Source organism: Cetorhinus maximus, chromosome 2, assembly GCF_964194155.1.
Source record: "Cetorhinus maximus chromosome 2, sCetMax3.hap1.1, whole genome shotgun sequence".
In the NCBI taxonomy this organism is placed as follows: domain Eukaryota; kingdom Metazoa; phylum Chordata; class Chondrichthyes; order Lamniformes; family Cetorhinidae; genus Cetorhinus; species Cetorhinus maximus.
Window position 1 is genome coordinate 47,016,307 of NC_135880.1, and position 12,264 is coordinate 47,028,570.

The following is a 12,264-nucleotide window of genomic DNA, read 5'->3' on the forward strand; positions in this document are numbered from 1 at the left end:
TCCCAACTTCTCCAATCTACCCTCATAACTAGTGCCAGGCAATGACCATCTTCAACAAGAGAGAATCTAACCATTTCCTATTGACATTCAATGGTGTTACCATCACTGAATCCCCGACTATCAACATCCTGGGGGTTACCATTGACTAGAAACTGAACTGGACAAGCCATTTAAAAACTGTGGCTACAAGAGCAGGTCAGAGGTTGAGAATTCTGTGGTGAGTAACTCACCCCCTGACTCCCCAAAGCCTGTCCACTATCTACAAGGCACAAGTCAGGAGTGTGATGGGATACCCCCCACTTGCCTGGATGAGTACAGCTTCAACAGTACTCGAGAAGCTAGATATCATCCAAGACAAAGCAGCCCACTTGTTTGGCACCCCATTCACCAACTACAACATCTACTCCCTACACCACTGACGCACAGTGACAGCAGTGTGTACCACCTACAAGATGCACTGTAGCAACTCACAAATGCAGCTTCGCCAGCGCCTTCCAAACCTGTGGCCTCTACCAACTAGGAGGACAAGGACAGCGGATGCGTGAGAACACCTGCAGGTTCCCCTCCAAGCCTTACACCATCCTGACTTGAAACTATATCGCCGTTCCTTCACTGTCACTGAGTCAAAATCCTGGAACTCCCTCCCTAATAGCACTGTAGCTGTACCTACACCAAATGCACTGCAGTGGTTCAAGAAGGCAGCTCGCTACCACCTTCTCAAGGGCAATTAGGTATGGGCAATGAATACTGGTCTAGCCAGTGATGCCCACATCCCATGAAAGAATAAAAAATAATTTTAAAAATGCAGCAGCCTAGTGGCCAAATCACCAGGTAGATTAGAATGACCGATTGGAACTCATTACACAACTGGATAGAGAAAGAAAGATTGATTGATTTTTAAAATCTATCACAATGTATAACTATGTATTGGCTTTCACAACCACAATATGTCCCAAAACGCTTTACAGCCAATGGAGTACTTTTGGTGCACAATAATTTTTGTAATGTAAAAAATAATTCATACAAATAGTTTGCAGCTGTACATTAATGTTTCTACAAGCATAGCAGGCATGATAGTGAATGGTGAAAATTACAGTGACCACAGTGGTGTCCCTGTTTCCATACATGCCAATCAGCTGTCAAATCAGGCCTGGCATTTGGATAATTCTTTGCCCTTTTTAAAAACAAATGTTATCATGTCACATGCACTCTGGTAATTTTCTTTGTGAAAGCAGCATGTCAGGATCTGGGTCTGTAGCAGAGTGTGCTCGGTGCACACGAGGTAACCTGTAGACATTACTCTGCTTATGGTATCTATGATTCACACCATTGACAGTAGCTCCAGATCCCTTGGGAGAGGGGTGGAATTGTACTGTATGATATTGGTTGGATTTTGTTATGAAAGCAGAATAATTTTATTAATGGCCTTGTTACTGTTGTCTTAAGTTATAATTTGACCATACTTGTGGTTAAGGCCAGGCGAGAAAATAAAACTAGGGTCATGCGATTAAATTCTGCTTTGCTCTACTCAGTCTAATGGAGACAAGTACATTCCTGATTATTAGGTAACATCCTGCCTCTGGGCAAAGGTTACTGTGGTTGATTTGATTTTTTTTTTTGTTATATAAATTTTTCTACCACAGAGAGCATTAAACTACAAAAACCGATTCCATGGAAATTAAATTTCTATGGTTCTGTAATTACAGATGCACCTGGTGGGTAATTTTTAAAAGTCCACGATGGAGACAGAAAACATTATTTGTCACCAGACTTTATCAGAAATTTGAATGTGCATTAATTTAAATAGGTGGTAAATTATTGTCAGGTAACAGGCAGCTGAACTCCTAATATATGTTCTGACTGCTGGGGCTGCCAGCTGGAAGAACGGATTTGTAAAATGTATCCCTCTCATATCTATTTATAATTAGCTAGACTTTGTGTGAACGAACATGATCAAGTAGTTTACATTGAACGTTGGTCGTTGCAATTTCACATTCACTACGGGGTATAAGGTCTGTCAATATAAATCAGGTTGGGCTTATTCATTGCCTAGGGTCTCTAATCCTTCCATCTTGTGTTTGGAAGACCAACCCTTCTGAATCATTTTTAGTAGCTATATACATAACCAATCACTCATTTTTATCAAGGACCATGATATTGTTATTGATCTTTCAATTTTTGTGTCTCAGACAATATTGGGTGAGTTTTACTGTATCCCTGCCCTGACCCTACAGGCTTGAGGGTGTAAGCTGGATGGTCAAGTAAGACACAGGTGTCCTCAGCTCTTGTCCTTGTGTTACACATTGGTTTGAGCAGCCATCCCCACATGCTTTGTGGTTGTTCAATGCTGTTTGCACCCCTGTCTGCTGGAAGTTGAAAGAACCATGGGAGCTGCCAGTTTAGTGGGAATTCACACCTAAAGTTTGAGGAATGGCAGTCTTTTTTGTTGCTTATTGCATTTCAATTCGCTGTCCCTGGCAAACAATGCATCAGTGACCTGCATTAATTGAACCAAGCTTGAGAAGCACGATGGGAATACCGCGTAGTAGCTTAGAAAGAGTCTTCTGCACAAAAGTTCATTGCAGCTGTAACTTATATGGCCATTGATAGAGCCATCCTTGTAATGCAAGAGGTGTGAAGTGTGCATACCTTTGTTATACCTTTAGTTGAAAATCATGAAATCAAATGCAAGTATCTTTGGCCATGTCCAGAAAGAATAGCTTAGCCCTGTAAAGATGGTAAAAGCAGATGCACTTGTCTATCATGTGCTTTCTGGTACTCCTTCAGAACCTAAAAATAGAAAGGTATGCCCATAAGGAGAGAAGATGTTGTGCAGCTTTAAGAATCTCCAAATATTTTTACATTCCTTTGTTCAACAACAGTAATACAGTAAATTTGCAAACATATACTAAAAATAAAGTAAATTTATTAGAATTCTTTGAGGAGGTAACAAGCAGGATAGATAAAGGGGAACCAGTAGATGTAATATATTTGAATTTCCAAAAGGCATTCGATAAGGTACCACACATAAGGCTACTTAGTAAGATAAGAGCCTATGGTGCTGGGGGTAGTATATTAGCATGGATAGAGGACTGGCTAACCAATAAAAGACAGAGAGTTGGGATATGGGGGGGCATTTTCAAGATGGCAACCTGTAACTAGTGGAGTGCCACAGGGATCAGTGCTGGAGCCGCAATTATTTACAATATATATTAATGACTTGGATGAGGGACATGAATGTACTATCGCCAAGTTTGCGGATGACACAAAAATAGGTGGGAATGCAAGTGGTGAGGATGACACAAGGAGTCTACAGAGGGATGTAGACAGGTTAAGTGAGTGGGCAAAACGTGGCAGATGGAATATACTGTGGGAAAGTGTGAGGTTTGCACTTTTCCAGGAATAATAGAGGAGCTTAATATTATTTAAATGGAGAAAGGCTGAAGAAAACTGCAGCACAGAGGGATTTGGCGGTCTTCGTGCATGAATCCCAAAAAGCTAGCATACAAGTTCAGCAGGTGATAGGTAAGGCAAATGGAATGTTGGCCTTTATTTCAAAGGGAATGGAGTATAAAAATAGGGAAGTCTTGCTAAAACTATACAAGGCACGAGTTAGACCACATCTAGAATACTGTGATAAAAGCAAAAAACTGCGGATGCTGGAAATCCAAAACAAAAACAAAAATACCTGGAAAAACTCAGCAGGTTTGACAGCATCTGCGGAGAGGAATACAGTTAACGTTTCGAGTCTGAATGACTCTTCATCAGAACTAAGGAAAAATAGAAATGAGGCGAAATATGAGGCCCAAACAATCCCCATCCACCACTACTCTCCTCCGTCTGGCTGAACTTGTTCTCTCACTGAACAATTTCTCCTTAAACTCCTCTCACTTCCTCCAAACAAAAGGTGTGGCTGTGGGTACCCACATGGGCCCCAGTTATGCCTGTCTCTTTATGGGGTATGTGGAACATTCCTTGTTCCAGTCCTACTCCAGCCCCCTCCCACAAATCTTTCTCCAGTACATCAATGATTACTTCGGTGCTGCTTCATGCTCTCGTCTGGACCTGGAAAAATTTATTAATTTTGCTTCCAATTACCACCCTTCCATCATTTTCACATGGTTCATCTCTGTCACTTCCCTTCCCTTCCTTGACCTCGCTGTCTCAATTTCTGGCGATAGGCTGTCCACCAATGTTCATTACAAGCCTACCGACTCCCACAGCTACCTTGACTACAGCTCCTCACACCCGCTTCCTCTAAGGACTCCATCCCATTCTCTCAGTTCCTTTGCCTCCGTCGCATCTGTTCTGATGATGCCACTTTCAAAAACAGTTCCTCTGACATGTCTTCCTTCTTCCTTAACCGAGGTTTTCCACCCACGAAGGTTGACAGGGCCCTCAACCGTGTCCGGCCCATCTCCCGCGCATCCGCCCTCACACCTTCCTCTCCCTCCCAGAACCATGATAGGGTCCCCCTTGTCCTCACTTAAGCACCTCACCAGCCTCCGCATTCAAAGAATCATCCTCCGCCATTTCCGCCAACTCCAGCATGATGCCACCACCAAACACATCTTCCCTTCACCCCCCCTGATGGCATTCCGCAGGGATCGTTCCCTCCGGGACACCCTGGTCCACTCCTCCATCACCCCCTACACCTCAACCCCCTCCCACGGCACCTTCCCATGCAGCCACAGAAGGTGCAACACCTGCCTCTTTACTTCCCCCCTCCTCACCGTCCAAGGGCCTAAACACTCCTTTCAAGTGAAGCAGCGTTTCACTTGCACTTCCCTCAATTTAGTCTACTGCATTCGCTGCTCCCAATGTGGTTTCCTCTACACTGGAGAGACCAAACGCAGACTTGGTGACCGCTTTGCGGAACACCTTCGGTCTGTCCGCAAGCATGACCCAGACCTCCCTGTTGCTTGCTATTTCAACACTCCACCCTGCTCTCATGCCTATGTGTCTGTTCTTGGCCTGCTGGATGTTCCAGTGAAGCTCAACGCAAACTGGAGAAACAGCACCTCATCTTCCAACTAGGCACTTTACAGCCTTCTGGACTGAATATTGAGTTCAACAACTTTAGATCATGAACTCTCTCCTCCATCCCCACCCCCTTTCCGATCTTCCTTTTTTCCAATAATTTATATATATTTTTCTTTTCCCACCTATTTCCATTATTTTTAAATGTATTTCCATCCATTGTTTTATCTCTACCTTTTAGCCTATTTCGATCCCTTCCCCCCACCCCACCCCACCCCCACTAGGGCTATCTGTACCTTGCTCGTCCTGCTTTCTACCCTTAATGTCATCTATTAGCACATTCCTTAGATAATATCACCACCTTCAACACCTCTTTGTCCTTTTGTCTAAGACATCTTTTGGCAATCTCCACCTATCACTGACCCACTATCCAGCTCTACCTGTCCCACCCCCCCCCCCTTAAACCAGCTTATATTTCTATTTTTCCTTAGTTCTGATGAAGAGTCATTCGGACTCGAAACATTAACTGTATTCCTCTCCGCAGATGCTATCAGACCTGCTGAGTTTTTCCAGGTATTTTTGTTTTTGTTCTGGGAATACTGTGAACAGTTTTGGTCGCCTTATCTGAGGAAAGATATACTGGCATTGGAGACAGTCCAGAGAAGGTTCACTAGGTTGATCCTGGGTATGGAGGGATCTTCTTATGAGGAGAGGTTGATTCGGTTGGGCCTGTAATCATTGGAGTTTAGAAGAATGAGAGGCGACCTCATTGAAACATCTAAGATTCTTAGGGGGCTAGACAGGGTAGATGCTGAGAGGTTGTTTCCCCTTGTGGGAGAATCTAGGACCAGAGGGCATCATCTCAGAGTAAGGAGGAATTTTTTCTCTCAGAGGGTAGTGAACTGTGGAATTCTTTACTGCAGAGGACTGTAGAAGCTGGGTCATTAAGTTTTTTCAAGGCTGAGATGGACAGGTTTTTAATCAGTAAGGGAATCAATGGCTAAGGGGAAAGGGCAGGAAAGTGGAGTTGTGGATTATCAGATCAGCCATAATCTCATTGAATGTTGGGCCGAATGGCCTACTTCTGCTCCTACATCTTATGGTCACCTTTCCAAGCAAGAATTCAGCTGAAGAGTTTTCCCTTGCAAAATCTATTTGTATGAGTACTTAACTAATGGAAAGCAGTTTAAGACCTTAATTCATTTTACAGAATGAGGGGTCACTGTTTAAAAATAAGGGGTGGCCCATTTAAGACAGAGATGAGAAATTTTTTCTCTAAGGGTAGTGAGTCTTTCGAATTCCCTTCCTCAAAAGGCAGTGGAAGCAGAGTCTTTGAATATTTTAAAGGCAGACCTAGATAGATTCTTGATAAACAAGAGGGTGAAAAGTTATCAGGGATAGGTGGGAGGTTACAATCACATCAACCATGAAAGCATGATCATATTGAATGATGGAGCAGGCTTGAGAGGCCAAGTGACCTACTCCTGCTCCTAATTCGTATGTTCTTTTGTATGTTCGTATGTACAGGGTCCTCATGCTATTTGCATAAGTCTGACATATAATTGGTGGACCAGCTGCAATTGTCTTAAACATGCCTGGATCATGTCATTGAGCTGTAGATAACTTTGTATGCTTCAGGTCTTAGCATCCCATAATATAGAAAATAGTTAGCCAGTGCTTGAAGAAGCAAACACCACATCATCCATGCCATTGAATATGAACTGGGATATTGAATTAGAATATAATCATTCTTGTGCTGTTCTAACCAAGGAAAGATCAGTTGTTGCAGCTAAATAGCAGAGATAAAAGGACAAAATTGTGAATTCCAGAAATCTGAAGTGAGAAATAACTAGATATACACAGCTGGTTGATCAGCATGAGGTATTTGAATAGTAGAGAACTAGGGAAGATAGACATCCTGCAATTCTGGTGATCATGGATAGACTTTGTAGAGTTTTTACTCAGGATTTAATGTGTAAGACCAAATATATTTTTGGATAGATGTGTACAAACATTGTCCTTTGGAAGGAGCAAGTTAGAAAACTGAGTGACATTTTCTTGTTCTCTGGTTGCCTGTTTTCCTAACAAAATTTAAAATGCCTTTAGGTCTTGGATAAGTTGACAAAGTCCAATTAGATTGTTCTTGATGTTTGGATGTGCGCTGGGCTGCGAGGAAGAAATTTTCTTAATAATGGGCTGTATGGGTCTGATCTAAATACTTTAATAAGTATGAACCTTCCTCTTCAACACTCTGAGAAGTAATTGACTATGAGACAATGCATACTGCGATAGAAATATTAAGTGCTTTTCGTATAAGAGGATTTACTGCCAAAATGTGGGCACTTACCTGTGAATACTAATGAGTTTATTATTTTCTAATTGTTCAGGATTTCGAGATGAACAGTGAACTGAAGTCAAACATTGTAACTTTGTTAGAGGAAGTGATGCGTGATCATGATCTGCTGCCCCAAGAAAGGAAAGCCACCGCCAACATTTTAAGGTGATATTTTTATGCTGTGCTAATAATTTCTTGTCGCGGTCTACATTTACCACTTGAAAACTTAGTCAAAAATACAATAACAGGGTGACAGAATTTTCTTAGAGCATCCTAGGGTATTACTGACTCTCAACACCTTTTGTATTTAGAGGCATTGGCCTGTTTTTTACAGGAATGGAAAGGATCTCCAGCTTAGTCAAAAAGGCACCAGAGCCACACTTCCAGAAGTCCTGCACCCGAACCCAGCACCAATATTTTTGCCAGGGCGGAACAGGGGTGGTTTGTAGTTGGCACAACCTTGGTTCATGGAGGCAGCTGCATATTGAAAAGTGCAGCTGCCTTCAAACAAATCCATTTTCATTAGTAGGATATCCAAAACATGACCTTGAGGAAAAGGTTTAAAGCTGCCAGAGTTGTTTGGAGAGGTAGGGTACCCTTTTGGATAGATCCAGATACCCCTTTGGGAAAGCAAAGGTGCCCTTTGGGAGAGGTAAGGTGACCTTTAGGAGATGTAAGGTGTCTTGTGGGATTGATCAGTGTAGACATGAATGTGTTAAAAAGTGGATAAGTTCTGTGGAACTGTCAAGCTTTCAAGGCATTCAATCTCTGGCCCTAAATAAAAAGAAAACACCCTGCAGTTTTAAAAAAGGCAGTGCTTGCAGTTTCACTCTGTTGACATAAACCTGAGGGTTATCATTATAGGATTTGTGCTGCATGACTGATTCCACAACTTATCATTATCACAATGGGGTGCCTGTCAGTTCACACTTTGATTAACAGCTCCAAGTGATTATAAAGCCTTTGATGTGGGGCTATGAACACAAATGCTTGTTTTTATAAGGGATTGTGTACTTGGATTAAATGTTTGTTTTTATAAGAGATGAGGCAGTTGAAGGGATTTAAATGTATTCAATGGGCTTTTATGAATGAGGGGGTGTATTTTTTAAAATAAAGTCTGTAATAGACACCTTATTTTATTTCATCTCACCATGACTCCTGTGGTTTGCCCATGTTGGCATGAAGGGTATATGGGCAAAGGGTGTGGGAGGTTTGGGTTGGCATGAGTTGGCAATAAGTATTGGCATGGGGTGGTTAGAGGGGCATAGGTTGGTTTAGAGGGTACAAAGGTCAATGGGAGGCAGGTAGAAGGGCATTAGTTGGCATGGAGGGGCATGAGTTGGCATGGGAGGTGAGGGCTAAAGTGCAGTTGTTTTATTCTTTTTCTTAGAAGTCCCAGAGCTCTGAGGTGGCTCTTTCACACAGCCCACTTCTACACCTAGCAGTCCCCTGTGGCTGCCTCAGAACTCTTTCCGGGGACAGCGGGCCTGACTCCTGTTTTTTTAATTCATTCATGGGATGTGAGCATCGCTGGATAGGCTAGGCCAGTGTTTATTGCCCATCCCTAATTGCCCCTTGTTTAGAGGGCATTTTAAGAGTCAACCACATTGCTGTGGGTCTGGTGTCACATGTAGACCAGGTAAGGACAACAGATTGATTTCCTAGAGGACATTAGTGAACCAGATGGGTTTTTATGACAATTAGCAATGGTTTCAGAGTCATCATTAGGCTTTTAATTCCAAATTATTTTTATTGAATTCACATTTTACCATCTGCTGTGGTAGGATTCAAGCCCGGGTCCCCCGAGGAATACCCTGGGTCACTGGAATACTAGTCCAGTGACATTACCACTATGCCACCACCATAATAAGCCTGGCTCCTGTTAACACCTGACTTCCCAGAATGAAAATTAGAACATACAAGGTACTTTGTCCCAAGTTGGGTTTGAGGAGTTGGGAATTTTCTTGACTCCGCGCTCCTGACTCAAGAGTGAAAACTTGATCCATTGATTGCAAAAGCAAGGAAATGGTATTGAATTTATACATGATTCTAATTAAGCAACTCTGAGTATTGTTTACAATTTTAGTTCCCTCTTTTATAGAAAGGGTATGAAAACAATAGGAAAGATGCAATTGGAATGTTAGCAGAGACAAGAGGTTACTGCTATAAACTGAGACTTGATAAATTAGGGCATTTTTCAGTAGGACTGAAAAGCTTCAGCGATGGCTTGATAGAGGCATTCATAATTATGAAGCTTTATGAGATAAATGATGGCAGATTGTTTCTGTTAAGTAAGAAAGTAACAAGCAGAAGATTTAAAATAATCCTAATAAGGCATAAAGGGAAAGTGAGAAAAAATGCACAGATTAAGGTAAAAATATGGAATTCTCTGCCATAAACCATTGTTGGAACAAAAACCATAAAGTGTCCTGAATAGGAATTTGCTGTTTAAAAAAGAGAAATCTTACAGGGTTTTGGAAGCAAGCGTAAGATCAAGATTCAACTTGGTTGTTTGTGTAGAGATTCAATAGGCTGCTCTATTTCTGTACTGTAACACTATTTAACCTCCTAAGGGAAGGGAGGTTGCAGTATAGTACATCAATAATAGTGTTAGACCCATAGGTTAAATGAGATGAGATGGGAGCAGTTGAATTAGGTTACAGGTACAATGACTGATTTAAGGTGGATGGAGGCACAAGTACTAAAAAATTAGAATTAGGAGGTCAAGTCACAAATAAAAGCCTAAATCAAAAAGAAATGTGGTGTTTTTAAAGAGCAGTCTTATGAGGAATTGGACATCAGAAGTACATTTAATTTACATCTAAAATTGTTCTTGTTTATAACAATGAGAGTCAGAAGCATCTAGATACATGACTAACTCATATTGCTTAATGTTCAGACCAGTAAAAAATACTGTCAATTGCAATTGGCAAGACTGGAATCATACTGCAGGCGATGCTTTGCACACTGTGAACCTGAAAGAAGCTCTGAGAATATGTGCTTAGATCTCTGCTCTAGCATTATTTTCTTTTCTATGTTAGGAGACCACAGGCGGTAGTGTCCACATCCTCAAGGCTTTAAAAATATATTTCCTATTAAAATTTAACAGCTTATACAAATGAACCACCTGACTTAAACTCCACAAGGTCAGTTTTCACCAATATCCAGTCCTGGAGAGCAGACATTTCCTCCAGTTAAGTATTGGGAAGACTGAAACTTCCATCCCCACCGTAAACTCCATTCTCTAGCCTCGAGCTCCGACCTTCTCCCTCACAAATATCTGAGTCAAAACCTGACTATTCACAACCTTGGTATCAAATTTGACCCCACGATGAGCTTTCATCCACTTATCTACACCATGACTAAGACTGCCTATTTCTATCCCCATAACATCACCCGACTTTGCCCCTGCTGCAGCTCCTTTGCTGATGAAATCCTCACCTATGTCTTTGTTACCTCCAGACTTGACTATTCTAACCCATTCCTGGCTCCATTCTACCTCTTTCATAAACTTGATGTCATCAAAATCTCTGCTGCCTATGTCCAGACTTGCACCAGGTCTTGTTTACCCATCACCCCTGTGCTCGCTGATCTACATTGGTTCTTGGGCAAGCAACACCTCGATTTTAAAATTCTCATCTTTGTTTTCAAATCCATCCATGACCACGACCCTCCTAATCTCTGTAATCTCTACCAGCCCCATAACCCTCAGATATCTACCCTCTTCTGATTCTGGCCTCTTGAACATTTCCAACTTTAATCATTCTAACATTGGTGGCCATGCCTTCAGCTGCCAAAGCCCTAAACTCTGTAACTCCCTCTGTACTACTTTCCACATCTCTACCTCTCTTTCTTTCTTCAAGACACTCCTTAAAACCCACCTCTTTGATCAAGCTTTTGGTGAAATACCCTAATATCTCCATATGTGGCTCTGTTTTGCTTTACAACATTCCTGTGAAGCGCCTTTCGATGTTTTATTTGTTTAAATGAGCTCTATAAATGAGTTGTGGTTGTTACAAAGCCAAAACAGCACGAGATAGCATTTTTGAGGCTTTAGTGTTTTCGGAAGTCACAGCCGAAATTACCTCACAAATTACACAGCCATTTTCACGTCAGTGCACAACCAAAATAACTTGATAGTGTCACAATGCAGCCAAAAATTGCATAATATTAGAAACTGAGTCTTACAGTCGCACAAAACCATCTACAGTTCAGAGGAATTGCAGCTAATACAGTTTATTTGCAAGTGCCAAATGCTGCTTGCAGTCCCAAAAACTGGAGGTTCATTAATTTGTTTTATATAATAATGACTCCAAATGTCTTAGTAGTTCATTGATTTGGTTGTATTAAATATTGTCGGCCTCCACGATGTACATCTTTCTAACCTATATTAAATTCCCTGTCAGTGCGCTTTCACAAGACGAGTTGGATGATCCTCAGCTGCGGCTGGAAGTTTTAATACAGATGGTGAGTATGTCAATCAACAAATAAACCCACCTGGTATCCTGCTTAAATAGTTCTTAGATTCAATTTAATATCAGCAAGAATAAGACAGCATTCCAGATCAGTAAATCATTAAAAATAAACTGTAGCCTTTTGATGCCACTTCCTTGTGTGCTATTTATTTTTATGATAATAAATATGTAATAAATATTTTGTTCATTTAAATGGTTTTTAACAAGAAGACACTAAGCAAAGTTACAGTCATTATGACTGACTTATGATTTAACCTTAATAAATTTAAGTGAAGCTAATTGAAGTTGTAATTTTAAACAGAGAGATTGATATTAACTTCGATGAGGTCTAAGCAACATATAGATTTGTGTTAACAGCATTTGTAGGGAAAATAGATTACACAAGGAGTTAGATACTGGCCTTTCAACTCTAAGACCTAGATTAGGATTCAGACGGACCGACAGGGGTCTCACCCATCAGTTGGAGAACTGGCA

At 41.3% G+C, this 12,264-nt stretch overlaps 1 protein-coding gene across 1 annotated transcript in view; it reads left to right on the forward strand.

The window, feature by feature from the left end:
* The window catches only part of rasgrf2b (Ras protein-specific guanine nucleotide-releasing factor 2b), a 266,898-nt gene that overhangs the window by 229,663 nt on the left and 24,971 nt on the right, over window positions 1-12,264 (forward strand). Inside the window, exons 18-19 of the mRNA XM_078564491.1 lie at window positions 7,368-7,480; window positions 11,722-11,782. Coding sequence (XP_078420617.1) covers window positions 7,368-7,480; window positions 11,722-11,782 — 174 coding nt within the window. The remainder of the gene's footprint in view (window positions 1-7,367; window positions 7,481-11,721; window positions 11,783-12,264) is intronic.